At 42.6% G+C, this 18,807-nt stretch overlaps 1 protein-coding gene across 1 annotated transcript; it reads left to right on the forward strand.

The window, feature by feature from the left end:
- Window positions 1-1,310: 1,310 nt before the first annotated feature.
- LOC307231084 (uncharacterized protein) lies at window positions 1,311-13,048 on the forward strand (the record flags this gene model as incomplete). The annotated part of the gene is made up of 5 exons (XM_080001642.1): window positions 1,311-1,660; window positions 5,183-5,599; window positions 6,661-6,832; window positions 10,979-11,081; window positions 12,821-13,048. The coding sequence occupies exons 1-5, from the start codon at window positions 1,366-1,368 to the stop codon at window positions 13,046-13,048; spliced, it is 1,215 nt and encodes a 404-aa protein (XP_079857768.1). The 5' UTR covers window positions 1,311-1,365.
- Between the last annotated feature and the right edge of the window lie 5,759 nt (window positions 13,049-18,807).

Genomic DNA, 18,807 nt, shown 5'->3' on the forward strand with positions numbered 1-18,807 from the left:
TGGCATCATCATCTGGTTCCGCAGGGCACTGTTCACAATGAAGCGGTCATCAGTGTGGGATGTGACCAAAGGACGTCCACTTCTATGTCTTTCTGTGACTCTTCCAGTCTCTGTATCTCTGTTGTAACCTGCTGATGACACTCTGCGACACTCTAAGCTCAGTGGCCACTTCCCTCTGAGAACATCCTGTTTGAAGCCTCACAATGGCGAGGTACTGTTGATCAGTTGTTAGGTGTCGTCTTGGTCTCATGATGTCAAAATGTGAACAGCACGATGAAGAGGACTGTTTAAATACCAATTCTAATTAAACCAGGAAATGTATTGGTTGATTCATGGATCAAACACCTGTTGTGAATTTTGCCGTTCAGCTCCTTGTGAGAGAACAGCAAGTTGTGCAAAAAGTACTGAAACACTGAACAGTTGGACATGTGCATTCAGAAGTTTAGAGAAGGTCAAATTAAGTTCACCTGTAAAGATTATAGTGCATTTTAGGATCATCCTGAAATTTCACCCGAAAGCCGAATATCCCTAAGTTTTTGTGAGTAGTGTATGTATTTTTTTCATCTTCAATTGGAAATAAAGATGAAAATAAACAAGACAAAGGGGTCAGATTAAAGAAATAAACGTTCACCAATCCGAATGCATAACCTCATTAAATTGGCACAATGTATGATTAACATCAATTAGGGCTGCCGTGGTTATCGACACCGATTACATTACTTGCCCATCACCCCCACAGTCGTTTTTCTTTTTTTTTATATATATATATATATAGATATAAAACTTAAATAAAAACATTCAATTTTCACCTTTAAGAGCCGAAAACTTCTTCTTTGAAAAATTCAAAGCATATTATCAATACTTAGTCTAATGCTACAAAGTGAAAGTGTGCTTGTGCGCACACAGCAGAGTTGCAGCACAGTCTGCAGAGTCTGCTTCTCATGGGAGGAGAGAAGGCTGCACAGGTTCTCCTCACTTAACAACCTTCCTGTTTAACAAGCGTTCTGACTTACGAGCAGCTCTCCCACCAGTGCACATCTCATCACTGTTCTCAGTGTCGTTCCTGCAGTCTGTCAGTATTCACTACACTAGCGTTCACAATCACCACGCCTCCTTACCCTGAAATAAGACGGGTCCTCGCTTATCCACCAATTGGCTTAACGACCTGGTTGTAGGAACAGAACTCGGTCGTTAAGTGACAAGTAACTGTAGTTATAATAAACATTCCTAATATAAAATAAGTATTGACATTTTCTTCTCATTCTAGAGCAAGGAGAAGCTCCCAGCAGCGCTCTTTGGCCCACAAGTAGATCACACCGCTCACTTTGCCACCGCCTCCAACACAGACACGTGACCAGAAGCTCCATGACGACAACAACAATGGTGGAGCGGCTTCAACTCTTCACCTTCTCTGTACGAGAGCGAATATCTGCGGCGGTGGGAGAGCTTCTGTTCCTGTGCGACAAGGTGAAGGTGGGAGAAGAAGTGAGAGACGCGCTGAGCGACACGGTGATAGCGGCAGGAGGAGACGTTTACAGAGAGTTTGAACTGTCTGTGGTGAACTGGGAGAGCAGACGGAGGCGCTCGGAGCAGGAGATGTGGAGGCTGTACAGAGTGCTGGCTTCCATCCTGAGACCTGGAGTCCAACTGAGCAGAGCAGGTCTGGACCCTTATTTAATATGTTAAAAGGCTTATATCATATCCATTACATGGCAATTAAAAATAAATATGGTTCCATATAAACATTTTTCCTCAATGGCCGCCATCTTGGTGCTATGTACACACCGCGCTCTGAAAGCATGGTGGAAATTAGAGATTTATGTATGATATGTTACATATGTACAGTGATGATATAACTCCTATATGTGACCCACCACAGCAAAACTCACCATCTCCCGCATTTCTAAAATGGCCAGGAGCAGCCAAATAAGTTGAAAAAACCTTTCGTGAAGGAAAATGAGTTTTCCAGATTCGTTCCTTTCTGTTTTGTTTTTTTAAATTTCTCAACGTATTTTCAAAACAGAGTTTGATTTATAAAGAGTAGAAAAATGTTAAACCGTGTAGTTAAATATTCCCGTTAGATTACATGGTGAAATGCAGTTCACTTACCGAGACTCGGAACAGCACTGAACGACGCAGATCGATGGTTTCGTTTAAAGTGAGCCTCCAGGTGAAGATCATTCATCCATCTTCCATGTGATGTGAAGTCACAATGTGAAACCGTTTTGATAGAGTTCAGCCTTTAAATATTACGTGTTTTATACACACACGGTGACAACGTTGTGGAGGGGGCGGGTCACTGACGCCGCCATCACTTCCGTAAACAAGACGAGGATCCGGTTTCACCTGTCTGTGAAACATCCGGTTGATATGGAGAAGCGGGTGGAGGAAGATCTAAATCATATCGCCGACCTTAACCTGACCGGTGTGATGATCCAAGTCAGTGTAAGCAGCGAGCACTCGACTTAATTTTCCGCGATGATAGTCAGTTTTCTGACAGCGACGCTGAAGCTGATATTTCTCTGGACTTGGAGAAAATTTCAAACAGTGGATTTCAACCAGAATGAGACAATGAAACAGAATATTTTCAAGAACCACTAAAAAATAAATTCCACTTTTATGAAGTTTGTATATTCTTAATGTTAAATAGAAGCTTTTTTTCAAAACAAATGTACGTTCAACGTTGTCTCAAAACACAAGAACAATGCAGTGATTGGCCCATTCAGCAGTATTAGCCTTGTGGCTTTTGCTACCCCATTTGCATTCTGGGAGCTGGCTGAATGAACGTGGTGTGGGTAAAACTTTGAAGGTGATTATCTCAGAAACGCAGTTTGCCACACCCTGATCATTAACAAGTCATGGCTTTAAAAATATTTGCTCGATTTGCACAAGCACAAGTTGTTTGGAAGCTCTGATTCTCAACTTTCAAATGATGCGGAAAACGTTGAAAGCCGCCAAATTACCCTAAAGTACATGGTGGGTCACATATATGATCTGGTATGAAACAGTGCAAGTTGGAGACTTTTCCTAAAGAAGTGGGACACTGCAGCAAAATGGCGGTGCTATTGATGTGTCGTGGCTAGGCTAAGGCCCCGCCCAAATATCATGTTACGTGATTTTTCGTCGTTCCTCATTGTATCGTCATTGACTGTTGGGGCAGTGACTGAGAAAGTGTCCCCATTACGCACAATTTCATTCCATATCGTTACGCTTGTTTCTTTCCATAAGAAGACATACAATAAAATACCCACGTCTAAAATAAAAACATGTTTTGGCGCCTTTTTTTTTTTTTTTTTTTTAATAAAATGTATACATAGATGGTATTTGCACAGACTATACCTTTTCTACCTTTCCAATATGTAATAAACTGGAAGCTGTTCTGAACCTCACCTTCAAATTATGACAATTTTGAGTGTAATTCGTTGTAAGTGTTTAATTATGATTCAAATTTCATGTATTATATAATTATAAACTGTGATTGAATTTATATTCGAATTTCTGGGCATTTTGGCTAGATTTGAAAATTAGGAAACTCGATTCAAAGTGGATATAGTAGAATGCACCAATCTTGTGGTTTCGCCAGACCTGCCAACCTGCACCCATGTGGTGTACCAACCATGCAGTTCTTGGTCAAACAAATAAAAATGAATAAAACAAAAACTAAATAATAAATAAATAGATCTTGTAATTTAATTACATAAATCAAGCAATACAAAATGGCGTACAGTTATTGTGCATTTAAACTACATCCCTGGGATTGGAGCAGATGCCACGACCTGTTGTTCTCTCACCCTTCCCCTCACTATCCTCTCACTCACTCAACATCCACTGATACTCAGCGCACTGAGCGCAGTGGTACTTTATTATCCATCAATGCTGCATTGCTGAGGTAAAATGGGAAGTGGGGGAGTAATGAGCACAAAAATGAGACTGTAATGTTGACATATAAAATGTTGGTAATTGAGATGCACCAATTGATCGGCCATGACTGGCCGATCAGATATGTTTTCCGAATATGTGCACGCACGACAATATGCTCATGTACTTGTAAAGATATTCTTATACTCGAACCCCTTACCCACCTTATGTAAGTTAGTTGCATAATTGATGCTCAAAAAATGTAGAAAGAAAATGTCGGATGGCAAATGATGCCTGACAATATTCTAACATTGTGCAGACTGTTTACACATCTTGAATCCTACTGTACTACTACTACTACTACGAATAACCTCTTGAATCCTACTGTACTACTACTTTTCCGACAGTGAACTTAGTTGTATTTATCGCTGTCACTACAGCAGAGCATCTGTTCTGGTTATTCATAATGCACAAGTTCTGATCTTGATGAAAAGTTTAAATCTCTTTGAGAGACTGTTCGAAACGGGTCATTCAGTAAAACCAGTCGTCCGAATTGATTAAGTTGGTTTTGTACAACGTGAGGGAAGGAGGACTTCCAGTGAACGAGATTGAGAAGAGTCGGTCATTTATAATTAATATTAACTTTTTGTTGCAAGGATTGCAATTTATTTTGCAATGCAAGAACCATATAAATATAATATAAATGTATATTTGCACTTAAAAGTGAAACAGACTTGAATTTGAAGTTTGAACTGGACATTTCCATGTTGGTCATATGTTGTGTCCAGTTACAGGTTGCATTATACTGAAACTTGGTGACAGTCCCATTTTATAGGAACTCAGTGCCCGTTCCATGTAGTTATTTATTTTATTAGACCTCAGTGACGGTTTCATGTTCTATTATTGTTCCGTGGTGAATAATGAACAATAATAAACACAGTGTCCAAATGGGCAATGTCACTATTGTGGTAACTGAAAATTGCTGCAGTAGTCAGTATGTGCAGCTGTCCTGTCACGTGAGAGTGATCAGATCACACAATGTATTTGTAATTGAAGTAAAGCAGATATACCCAATGAGACCAAATAAAGAATTAAGAAAATTGATTTCTCCGATCACGGATCAAGCTCAAAATGATCTTAAGACAACGTAAACATGTTAAACATGTTAAATTGTCAATGTTTTATTCTGAACATACAATTGAATGAAAATCAGTATCGGCATTTCAGAGCCACGGAGACTCCATGTTACACTATTGTCCTACTCAAAATATTTTCCCAATGATGGCAGGTCTGTTTCACTCATCTTTCTGTGTCTGTTTGTCAGTGTTGCCTCCAGAGCTCCAGCACCTCGCTGTCTGTAAAGAGGAGCTTCCCTCTGAGCAGCAGGAGTGGAGCCCCAGTCTGGGCCAGGAGGAGCCAGGGCCCCCACACAATAAAAAGGAAGAAGAGGAGTTCTCTGTGAAGACTGAACATGATGTAGAGTGTGCTCAGTGGTCCCAGCTTCATCAAAAGCAAACTGAGGTGAAGAGAGAGGCAGAACCTGTTGCCTGCACCTCAACTGAACAGATGGAAACAGAAGCTGATGGAGAGGACTGTGGAGTGTCAGAAGCAGCCAGTAGCTCAGATCCAGCTGCTGCTTTAGAACCAGCTGGTGCTGAGCAGCTCTTCTCTTCACACTCTTCTCAAACTGAGACTGAAGGCAGTGATGAAGATTGGAAGGAGACCAGACAACCTCAGTCAGGTACGTTTTGTTTTTTTTAAATTTGTATTTATTTATTTTTTCTACCAAGCTGTTAACCGTATGAATGTCAAAAGGTAATAACGCCAGCAATTGTTTTTTCACCATTTAATAAAAATAAGCAAAATAGTATGAACACTACAGATATTCACAATACTAATTAAACATTATTGACTTTTATAGTTTGTTCAAATCATAGTGTTTATTAAAACCTTGTGGTACAGAAAGAGGTTTACCGCTTTCTACTGTAACAATTCTCAAGGTATCTGGGTTCATGCAGATTATTCAGTTTATCACATTGCTGATGTGCGATAAGAAAAGAAACATTTCATTGATACAGGACCTTGCTGAATGATGCAAAGTGAACAACATTACATGGTGAAGTTCTCAGATGGTACAACCATCCTAGGTCTCAAGTTGAACTGCTCTGATAGTCAACTTCATCTAAAGTCTATAATCCAGAGCTTTGTTCAGTGGTGTGGTGAACACTTTCTCAACCTCAACATTAATAAAACAGAAGATAGTGTTTGGCCCCAAATCCATTGATGACCACCTTCCATTAGAAATCCATGACCAGAGGAGAAGACAGGTGAGCTCTAACAGATACTTGGGCATTCACTGAGATGACCAACTGGGGGCAGTGTCTCGATTGGTAGGGTGGGTCGTTGGGTAGGAAGTAGAAGGTTGCTGGTTCAATCGCTGCCTCCTCCTTGAGCAAGACGCTTAAGACACCAAAGTGTCTGTCCAGCTACAAACCCAGGTTACACTCCTCACGCAGAGAGCCATGAAGATTATGGGAGTTGGCCAACGTTCCACCCTCCAGTCTGTTTTTCATCAGACAGGCACTGAAAATAATTTCAGACCCTACACATGTCCTCCACTCTGAGTAGCAGCTCCTCCCTTCAGGCCGTACTTTTGCATGGCTCAGTTGGCAAGACGAAGCGGGTTCACAGATCCCAGCACAGCACGGTGGTACAGCACGACAAGTACAGTCGGCCATCTTTCTGCCATGACCTACCTTCTTTGTAATCTGCTCTCTTTTCTTTCTCCCTCTGTTCTTCCAGCATTAAAGCCTCGTGGGTTTTCCTGTCCTAAGCACATTAAGAGGAGTCACAGCGAGCTTTACGTCAGACAGCTGAGAAGTAGAGAGATCAGAGCAGAGAGTCTCCTCCCCTCTGCAGCCTCTCAGCCAATAGGAACCTCTGGAACCACCAGGAAACAGAAGGACACACCAAGGCATTGTTGTAACCAGTGTGACAAACGTTTCCTTGACTCGGGTGATCTCAAAAGACATCATCATATTCACACAGGAGAGAAACCGTACGGCTGTGAGCTGTGTAGGAAGAAGTTTCGTACAAGTTGTAATCTCAAAAAACATCAATGTATTCACACAGGTGAGAAACAGTATCACTGTGACCAGTGTGGGAAGATGTTTAGTACACGTGGTTCTCTTAAAGTACATCAACGTAGTCACACAGGTGATAAACCATACCACTGTGACCAGTGTGGGAAGATGTTTTATACAAGTAGTCATCTCAAAATACATCAACGTAATCACACTGGTGATAAACTGTACCACTGTGACGAGTGTGGGAAGAAGTTTAATACAAATGGTGATCTCAAAATACATCAACGTATTCACACAGGTGATAAACCGTACCACTGTGACCATTGTGGGAAGATGTTTAATACAAGTAGTTATTTCAAAATACATCAACGTATTCACACAGGTGATAAACCGTACCACTGTGACCAGTGTGGGAAGATGTTTTATACAAGTAGTAATCTCAAAGTACATCAACGTATTCACACAGGTGTTAAACCGCACCACTGTGACGAGTGTGGGAAGATGTTTTATACAAGTGGTGATCTCAAAATACATCAACGTATTCACACTGGTTATAAACCGTACCACTGTGACGAGTGTGGGAAGATGTTTTATACAAGTGGTGATCTCAAAATACATCAACGTATTCACACTGGTGATAAACCGTACCATTGTGACCAGTGTGGGAAGATGTTTAATACAAGTAGTTATTTCAAAATACATCAACGTATTCACACAGGTGATAAACCGTACCACTGTGACCAGTGTGGGAAGATGTTTTATACAAGTAGTCATCTCAAAGTACATCAACGTATTCACACTGGTGATAAACCGTACCACTGTGACGAGTGTGGGAAGATATTTTATACAAGTGGTGATCTCAAAATTCATCAATGTATTCACACTGGTGATAAACCGTACCACTGTGACCAGTGTGGGAAGATGTTTACTAGAAGTGGTTATCTCAAAAAACATCAACGTATTCACGCTGGTGATAAATCGCTTCCTCGTCTTACATGAAGGGACATTGTTGTATCCAAACTGTTAACTCTGAAGTGCTTGGGTCTCATCAGTAGATCAGGGCCTGTACTCAAACATCTGAGAACCTCTCCTAGGAATTGCATTGCAATATTTACAGGGAGTAACAATACTACTTCAGTGTAGGACTCAAGTTAGTTGAGAAGCTTCCTGCTCTCATTTTCAGTGGTGTAGGACTTGCAGTTTTACAACAGTGTGAGATGTAAAATTCGAAACACTGTTGTCTGTTTTAAAGGCTTTTTGTAATCTTATTTTTTTGTATTCTGATGTAATGCATTATGTATGTAACCTAATATGCTGTCAACTATGACATCTACAACGCCAGGGAAATTGAATTGCATCCAGCGAATTGCCTCTGTTTTTATTTTTTGTGTTACTTAACATTATGTGTTAAAATACCTGTAAAGTGGAAAAAATTAGTTCTGAGTTTGTCACACCACAGACAAATGTGTTATTAACCACTCAGCCAGATTTGAATGATTCAAAATAATTAGCCAAGTATATAAATTAAGGTTTCAAAATCGTGGGTGGAAGAAAAGGCAGTACTCACTGCTCTGGAAGCTGGGATGTCCGCTGGCATTAGTTCATGGTCTCCCTGAAGACGCCTTTTACTCCAGGTGTTTATTCCTAAAACCGCATTTGATCCATAACTCTGTAAGCTGTTAGTATAGCTTATCACCACTGATGCTCCGCTTCTGATGGTCCGACCTGGTGTTTATGTCATGATAGGGGGAGGGGCCATGCAGAGTATAACCCATCCAACCCCGTCATCGGGACGGATTTAGAAAAAAAAAATAGCCGTATCACAAAAATGGTGAGAAACAGTTTAAGACCTCCACAACTCAGTCCTATATCATTCAGTGTTTTCACATGTTTTCAGCATTTACCTCCTAACATGCATCATATGTTGAGAAACAAATCACTAAATTCACTTAACAGGGACTTTACACACTAATATAAAAATTGTCTTTTAGTCTGTTTTTAGATGTTCATTACAAATTGGGTAAAATGCTGTTTTCTGACGTAAAATGCAGAATGGGATGTTGAATGTGTTCAGGGTTGATCTCACCTGTTTTCTCAGTGATATTATTGTGCCTCATCTTTTTGTTTCTATTCTTTGTGTTTATATATAAAATATTGTTCTGAGTTCTTCTTCCATCACTGATTATCTTAAAATCTACCCTAGGGGCTACTGAGCAAGACCCATTGAAGAGATTTTCCCCTTTGTCCAGTCCATTTTTCAGTATCAGAAAAAACAAAACACACTGATAACACCATTGAAGGCCAAAGAGGAGGTTTATGGACGTGGTGAGGGAGGACATGCAGGCGGTTGGTTTAAGGGAGGAAGATGTGCAGAACGGAAGGTATTGGAAGCAGGGTTAGAGCAGAAGAGGTTGGCGAAGAAGAAATGGGACCGTCAGAGAGATGAAAGGAGACAGGAGTATAAGCTGGAAGCATGGAAATGTTTAGGTGAGATGGCAGTGTTCCTAACAAGACTTTAACACCATCCTGGAAAGGCAGAGGATGCCAGAGGAGTGGAGAAGTGTACTGGTGCCCATCTTCAAGAATAAGGGAGACGTACAGAGCTGTAGAAACTACAGGGGAATTAAGTTTATGAGCCACAGCATGAAGCTCTGGGAAAGGGTAGTGAAGGCGAGGTTAAGAGGAGAGGTGGGGATCAGCGAGCAGCAGTACGGTTTCATGCCAGGAAAGAGTACTACAGATGCAATGTTTGCTTTAAGAATGCTGATGGAAAAGTGCAGGTAAGGCCAGAGGGAGTTGAGGAGAGCCTGGAGAAGTGGAGGCATGCATTCGAGAGAAGAGGAATGAAATTCAGCAGGAGTAAGACAGAAAACATGTGCCTGAATGGGAGGGCGGCGAAAAGCTGAGGATACGAGGAGTGGAGGTGGAGAAGGCGGATGAGTTCAAGTACACTGCTCAAAAAAAATAAAAGGGAACACAATCATTACAATGTAACTCCAAGTCAATCACACTTCTGGGATATCAACCTGTCAATTTAGGAAGCAACACTGATTGTGAATCCATTTAACCTGCTGTTGTGCAAATGGAACAGACAACAGGTAGCAATGAGAGGCAAGACAACCCCTATAAAGGAATGGTTCTGCAGATGGTGGCCACAGACCATTTCCCTTTCCTCATCTTTTCTGCCTGATTTTTGGTCACTTTTGCATTTCGCCAGTGCCCTCACCACTAGAGGTAGCATGAGGTGGTGTGTGCAACCCACAGAAGTTGCTCAGGTGGTGCAGCTCATCCAGAATGGCACATCAATGCGCGCTGTGGCAAGAAGGTTTGCTGTGTCTCCCAGCACAGTGTCAAGAGCATGGAGGAGATACCAGGAGACACCAGGAGAGGTGGAGAGGGCCGTTGGAGGACAACAAGCCAGCAGCAGGACCGCTTTCTGCTCCTTTGTGCAAGGACAAACAGGAGGAGCACTGCCAGAGCCCGACAAAATGACCTCCAGCAGGCCACTAATATGCATGTTTCTGCTCAAACTGTCAGAAACAGACTTCATGAGGGTGGTGTGAGGGCCTGACGTCCACAAGTGGGGCCTGTGCTCACAGCCCAACACCGTGCAGCCCAATTGGCATTTGCCAGAGAACAACAGGATTGGCAGATTCGCCATTGGCGCCCTGTGCTCTTCACGGATGAAAGCAGGTTCACACTGAGCACATGTGACAGATGTCACAGAGTCTGGAGACACCGTGGAGAAGGTTCTGCTGCCTGCAACATCCTCCAGCATGACCGGTTTGGCGGTGGGTCAGTGATGGTCTGGGGAGGCATATCCTTGGAGGGCCGCACAGACCTCCATGTGCTAGCCAGAGGTACCCTGACTGCCATTCGGTACCGGGATGAGATCCTCAGACCATATGCTGGTGCAGTGGGCCCTGGGTTCCTTCTGATGCACGACAATGCTCGTCTTCATGTGGCTGGAGTGTGTCAGCAGTTTCTGAATGACGAAGACATTGATGCTATGGACTGGCCCACCCGTTCCCCAGACCTGAATCCAATCAGCACCTCTGGGACATCATGTCTCGTTCCATCCAGCGACGCCACGTTGCACCACAGTCTGTCCAGGATTTGAGTGATGCCCTGATCCAGGTCTGGGAGGAGATTCTCAGGAGAACATCCGTCTTGGCATGTTCTCAGGAACATGCCAAGACGTTGTAGGGAGTGCATACAGGCACGTGGAGGCCACACATACTACTGAGCCTCATTTTGAATTGTATTGAGGAATTTCCACAGAAGGTGGATCAGCCTGTGATCTGATTTTTCCACTTGTATTTTGAGTATGATTCTGAATCCAGACATCCAATGGGTTAATGATTTTGATTTCCATTGATCATTCTTATGTTATTTTGTTCTCAACGCATTCCACTATGTAATGAATAAAGATTTTCAACTGGAATATTTAATTCATCGAGATCTAGGATGTGTTGTTTAAGTGTTCCCTTTTATTTTTAGAGCAGTGTACTTGGGATCGACCATCCAAAGCAGCTGAGAGTGCTGGAGAGAGGTGAAGAAGAGAGTACGGGCAGGATGGAATGGGTGGAGAGGAGTGTCTTGAGTGATCTGTGACAGAAGGGTTCCAGCAAGAGTGAAGGGGAAGGTGTACAGGACGGTAGTGAGACCAGCCATGTTGTACGGTTTAGAGGTGGTGGCACGGACAAAAAGGCAGGTGGCTGAACTGGAGGTGGCAGAGTTGAGGATGTTGAGGTTTTCATTGGGAGTGACAAGGATGGACAGGATTAAGAGTGAGTACATTAGAGGGACAGCTCAGGTTGGACAGTTTTGTGGAAAGGTGAGAGAGGCCAGATTGAGATGGTTTGGACACTTGTGTAGAAGAGATGAGAGTTACGTTGGGAGAAGGAGGCTGAGGATGGATCTTGTGAGAGAAAAATGCATTCAATCAACTATTTTAAATGAGGACAAAGGCCTCTACCTCAAGAGGGGGGTTTTAAAACATTTGTCTCTGTTTCCCCAGGAACCCCCCAGATTTCATGTAAAGAGAAATGTTTTTGCTCCCTACAATGTCAGAAACATGAAAGAACCAGATCACATTTGGCTCTGTTTACCTTCTATGGCGATAAAGAAACTCAACAGGGGGCGCAGACTTGTTGCAGACCTCTGACCCAAGCCACACCCTGTTTTTCTCTATAAAGCCTCCTGACTTTTCCTGTGATAATAGATTTAGCCGAGCGCTGCTTTGTAGCAGTACTGAATCTTTCTCTTTATTCTGCAGATTAAATAATCTTAAATATTCTCAGTTTTGTTTTTATGTAGCGGGCAGATTAACCTCACCGATCATTGCGGAAGAATTTCTTCCACACTGGCCTCAAAGGGTTCAAGCTTTTTAGGAAAAACATCAAAGTTAATCATCAAACTCAAGGAATGAAGAAAAGTTCCAATATGTTTGAACATGTTTATAAAACATCTTAATGGTAAACTGTTCATTCATGTAGTGAGTGACACAGCGTGGAGGTGTCATTACGGATTTAGTGAGATAAATTGAATCTGTGGAATAATGCTGTATATTTTATATCATGAAGTTTTATCATACATTTGTGTGGTTCATATAATAAAGTTATGTCATCATATACTTTGGTTTTTCCATCTGTCCTGATCCGATTTGTCCAAAAACATCATCCTGGAAACGAATAAGTTTGTTCTGCAGCATGTAAATATTACTAATGACATTTGAAATGAATGGACTTCAGTTCAGAGCACGGACTGAGCAGCAGGGAGTCATCACAGCTCCTTCTGCTCCTTCTTCAAACATGAGCGGTCGTGGTTAAGGAGGCGCCAAGCGTCACCGCAAAGTTCTCTGCCCTAACATCCAGGGACGCACCAAGCCCGCTATCCGCCGTCTGGCTGGGCGTGGCGGAGTGAAGCATATCTCAGGTGTGATCTACGAGTGGACCCGCGGTGTTCTCAAGGTGTTCCTGGAGAACGTCATCCGTGATGGCGTCACCTCCACCCAGCACGCCGAGAGAAAGAGCGTCACCGCCATGGATGTGGTGGATGCTGTGAAGGGGCAGGGACGCAGCCTGTGCGGCTTCGCTGCTTGAGCTCTGCAGCAGCTCCACTAAACAAAGGCTCTTTTCAGGAGCAGCAAGTCCACTGTGAAGAGCTTCCTTCCTCAGGGTTTACGTGGAACAACCATGTACTAAACATCAATACAACATACATGTACACAAAGCTACATGACAATAAGGGACCTGCCTTCAAATTAAATACACATTATAAAAACACTTATTGTATGTATTGTAAATCAGTTACTATTTTCAATTTACTTAACATAGTACTATTTATTGTCATACACTGGATGTACATGACTAAAGTATCCAGTATTTGTTAAAGCTGCAGTTTGACATCTGTGTAAATGTTATGTTATGTACTTATATATATTATATATATGTATATTTAACTAAAGGACAAATGTTATGTTTTATGTTTTGTTTCCCAATTATTGAAAAGCCGATGAAAATCCAACAATTTATAGGAATAGATGTTTTTTTTGGACGTGATCCTTCTATTTACACAATTTCTTTGACTTGTCATAAACGATGTGATGTCACAGTGAAATCATGACGTGGATTAATTCATTTCACAATGGAATCTCTTTGGCTTTGTGAGCGGCCTACAATGCTGAGCAACCGTCGTTGGAGGGTTCAACAATATTCTTCAGCTGCTGCTTTCCTGAATGTTGTCCTTTATTATTATTATTGTATTTACTGCAGCATCTTTACCTTTGTACTGGCCTGGTGGCTTAGTGCTAAATACTGTGATCTCACACAGACCATCGAGTCCTAGTGTTTTTTTTTCTCCTTTCCTGTGTATTTTGGACATTTTCCCCATGTTTACACAGTTTTCCTCCCGGTTGCTGGTTTGATGACAAAATGTATGTTAAATGTATAATTATAAGAATATATTTAATTCATAATGTATAAATTAATTGATACACAATTAATAACAATTGAAACATAGTATCATATATGAATAGTATAGGATTGGATCATTGTCTTAAGTTAGGTGTATTCTATTCTATATGTGAATCCGTGACATGTACGCATAACATAGAACAAAGTATTGAATTCTATAAAATAGAAAACATTAACTTTGATCGTGTCACTATTGACCGGTGGAAAAGCCTTTGTTCGACAGTGGCTGCTCCTGAAAAGGACCTTTGCTTAGAGAGGCTGAGCGCTGGGATGACTTGGAGCTGGTGTACTTGGTGGCGGCCTTGGTGCCCTCGGACACAGCGTGCTTGGCCAGCTCTCCGGGGAGCAGCAGGCGGACGGCGGTCCGGATCTCCCTGGAGGTGACGGTGGAGCGCTTGTTGCCGTGGGCCAGGCGAGAGGCCTCACCACCGATGCGCTCAAAGATGTCGTTGACCAATGTGTTGATGACGCCCATGGCCTTGGAGGAGATGCCGGTGTCGGGGTGGAGCTGCTTCAGGACTTTGTACACGTAGATGGCGGAGCTCTGCTTCCTGCTCTTCCTGCGCTTCTTGCCGTCCTTGCTGGTGGTTTTGGACACTGCTTTCTTGGAGCCTCTTGGGCGCTGACTTGAAGTGATTGATTGATTTTATGAAAAACAGGGGAAACAGGTGCATTGCAGTGTATTGTTGACCTCAGCACTGGCTTTGCCGCCGTGTTTACCTCTTAAACACATGATCACAATGGTTTCCAACAACTAGAAAATGAACCAGTCCCTGCGCATCGCTGTATTGAAGGTTTGCACGAACGATGTGGTTGGTCAAAGCTGACGCGAGTTTGTTCGTCCAATCAGAACCATAACACTGCAAATCCAAAGCAGGAGTTTGTGGTTGTGATCTTTTTTTTTTTTTTTTCTCCTTTTTTTTTTTAACCTGTGCTGTCAGCAGGCTGGACATACAACACAGAGTATTTGTGCCATTTGCATCCAGGACAGAGTTAGTCTGCAAGAGGAGTTCAAGTTCTCCACCTGCAATGCAACTCTTTATTAATTCTTAAATCATCAAGAACTGCTGCAACAACTCTGTCCTGTGGGTGCCCTGTAGAATGACAAGAGCACAGTTTTGGTTATGGAGAGCCACCACCAACCCCCCTCTTTGGAGAACTATTCATCATGTTTGGATCTATAACAACTGATCACTACTCCATGAGGGGGAGAATCACCACGGTGAGATAATTAAACATAGAAACAAACAACATTTTCACAAAAACATGAACATTGGATAACAACATGTATTGAAAAACTGAATTAGGTCCAGGAAAACTGGAACTACAACTGGTCCCGTGGCCTCTGCAAAGTTATGGCAGTAAATAAGGGAGGAAAGGAGGGGAAAGCATTCCCTGCGTGCGTGGGTGTGCGTGTGTGTAAGATGTCCACCGGTGAGTGTACATGATTTATCCCCATTGGTACTGGTGTAGAAGGTCGGTATTATGTTGCGGTGCCTGCAGGCAGCGCAAGGGGCCCCGAAGCCCCCCGAAGCCCCCCAGCCAGGGGGCCGCGGACAACCCCCGGCTGCAGGAGATCTCCGGGTACCTCGCCCTGCGGCCATGGAAGACCCCCGGGCCCCCAGAGAAGCCAGAAGGCCGTGGAGCAATTCCCGCGCCCAGGTGTGGTGGTTGTGATCTAGTGATTTTTCTTTTTGTATTTTCGTTCTCACATGAAATTGTTTAAATCCATGTTGTGCTTTTTTATTCATTGTTTATAGTATTTATAAATACACAGCTTGTTTTTCTAGGGATACAATCCGGTTTAACCATTACTAATTATTAATCCTAATAATATATACTTCAATTAATCTTTTAATTGCATTATTTAATTGTAATTATTCTCTACACCACAGCTGTGAGTTGATATTCACATTTTGAACAAATATTGTCTCGTCGCAAAGTCCTGTGCTGTGCGGCGCTGAGCTCTCTCTCTCGGTAGGGCCAATCTTATAAGCAAATCATCAATAGTTTCATTTCATTCAAATGAGGGCCTACATGACACTTACATCAAGAAAACACAACATGTATTCTATAAAAGTAGTCGTTCTTGAAAAGGAACCGGTAAGGAGCACGAGGTGGTGGGAATGAATGAATCAAATGAAGTATTAGTTTGTGGAGCTCTGCCTCGGCCCAGACGACCCGTCGCGGCCCCGTCTGGACCCCTTTTCCCGGCTTCGTACCAATCGGGGGCAGCGGCTGAGCCCGGGAAGCTGAAGCTGTGGCCAAAATGTCTTTTTTCTTTTTTTCACTCAGCTTCAATAACATAGTTGAAATGTATATGATTCCTAAAAACCATCCCCAAACACAAACATGTGTGATGTTTTGAATGTGCAGAAGGTTTTGAACACGACCAGAAGTCGTGTCCTATTTTAAATTGAAATTGTCATGAGCACCTTCCTGTGGACTCCATCAGGCTCGTTGCTGCAGCGTACGGCCGTGGGGCGCAGCGTGGCTTTTCACCTCTGGGGGGGACGTCGTGCCTGTGAAGAGCTTTAATTTGTGTAGTTAATCAAAACAGTGTATTTAGTATTTTGGGAGGCATGATGCACATTGCACCATGAAATGCAATACAATCACCATTGAAGGATTTACAGATACATTATGTTATAACTGTATATGTGCTGTATCATATTTGATACACACATTTTCACAACATAGTCTTGTAAAAAAAAAACAGTACATAATTTTCTTGCACTATTAGTAACAATATAATTGTTATTCTGGCCGTAACATTTTCAAAAATAGAAAAGCTTCCCTCACAAAACAAATCTTTCAATAAAGTCAAGACATCATGGTTTTAGAATTGAAAGGCCCTCTAGTGTCTGCAGTGCACAGATCATCCACCAGAGGGCAGAAGACAAGTCTCTGGTCTGGGTTTTTCAAGCGCTGCAGCACAGAAGGGGATATTTTCAAGGTATTACAGTACTTACATCTCTGAGGACGACATGTACACACCCCAAGGAACATCATCAGACAGGCATTAAATTGAAGGCCTCTTCCCAATCATATTTGCCTGACACATGACATGATTCATTCCCTTCACTATGCTGAGGATTTTTTTGAGTTTCTATCTAGAGTAAAATGTCAAATATGAATACTTTGCTCTTCATTGAATATGATAATTGTCAGGCTTCTCTTGGAGGCTGACGTTGCCCTTGATCGCAGCAGGTTTGTGTTTTTGTGGTATGATGTGGTCTTTAAACATTTCAAGGCTGCTGTGGGGAGGCAGTGGTAGGACAGGGCTGCAGGTGTTTGCCTCTGGGTACAATCGTTTTGTTCCCCCAAACATTGAATTTAAAAATTCAATGGTTAAGGTCCCAGGGAACCCAAACGGGGGGGTCCCTGCTGCCTCAGAGGCCAACACCAGCACATCTTCCATCTTGACAGAAATGGGCTCCTGCTCTTCCAACTCAAGGGCTGCATCTCCAATAGTGATAATTTCTGGGCAATTTCCTGTGAATTGTAAAAGAAATAAAAAGAAAAATCTATACATGAGGCATGTACGTGTTTAATCTACAGCCAGTATATTTAGGCATTTGTAGAGTTAAAAACACACTTAAAGGAGATTGGTTGTGGGGCTGCTGCATTGTCAGCCCTCTCAGTCTTCCATCTATACCATGACCTCTACGCCCATTTGTTGTGACACTAGGAAGGGCCATTCGCTTAGATTTATATCATGGGATGTTAAGTCTATGAACGCTCCGGTTAAGCGCTCCAAGAGTTTTACTCATTTGAAGAACTTGAAAGCTGATATCATGTTTTTACAAGAAACCCACTTAAAGGCAGTGGAGCATGGGAGACTCAGCAAACCTTGGATCCTCCAGGTATTTCACTCCATTTGAACACAAGGGCTGGGGGGGGGGGCATACTGATGAATTAAAAAACACAATTCACCACCTCAAATACAACGTGGGATCCAAGTGGCAGACATGTCATTGTCACAGGCATTCTATTTCAAAGCCCAGTTCTCTTAGTGAATGTCTCTGCCCCAAACTGGGACGATGCCAACGTTGTAAATAAGTTGCTCTCCTCTCTCCCTCATTTGAACACATCAGCTCATCTCTGGAGGTGCTTTCAACTGTGTTTTAGATGCAGTTTTGGAGCACTCCAGGACTCAACCCTGAGCACTCTCTAAAGTGTCTCTGTCAAACCCACCTTCAAAAGCATTTTATTTTTTCCACATGTTCACACTTTCTCCCGCATAGACTATTTTTTTATTGATAGTACTCTCATAGACTCTGTCCACTCAGATGAAAACATATTTGAATCTATAATTTCCGTTTCCACCTCACCGGTCGCTGAGGTGGAAAGGAGGCAAGTCACCTCGATGATGCCTCCACCCTCTCCCAACGAGAGGGAGAGTGTGTTTGCAGCTGTTGAGGTGGATGAACCACTGTTTATTTCCTCCCTAGTTGTGGACGAGTGTTCTTCCACTAACCCCTGCACCTCACCACCAGCCACACGTCAGTGTCACCAAAGCGCCGCGGCAACGCTTCAGATACGCTGCCATGTTAATCAATGTGGAAGCTCACACCAAGCAGAAGCATCAGCGTTGCCAAAGAGGAACGACGCGAGGCTCCTAAAGCCCTCGAGTGCTTTTAGGACTCGGCTCAACTGGAGCCTAGATTCACACAGAGTTCCATTCAAAAGATGTGTTTAGTGACAAAAAATGAACTACCTGTGTTCGTGTGTGTGTGTGTGTGTGTGTGTGTGTGTGATGCATGATGCATACCAGACTTGGTAATTTAATAAAACAACTATATTTATATATACAGAGACACACACATATACAGTGTGTATAAATATATATATTTATATATTTACTTTATATATCGATTAGCGGT

This window comes from Zeus faber (assembly GCF_960531495.2).
Source record: "Zeus faber genome assembly, chromosome: 1".
Lineage (NCBI taxonomy): Eukaryota > Metazoa > Chordata > Actinopteri > Zeiformes > Zeidae > Zeus > Zeus faber.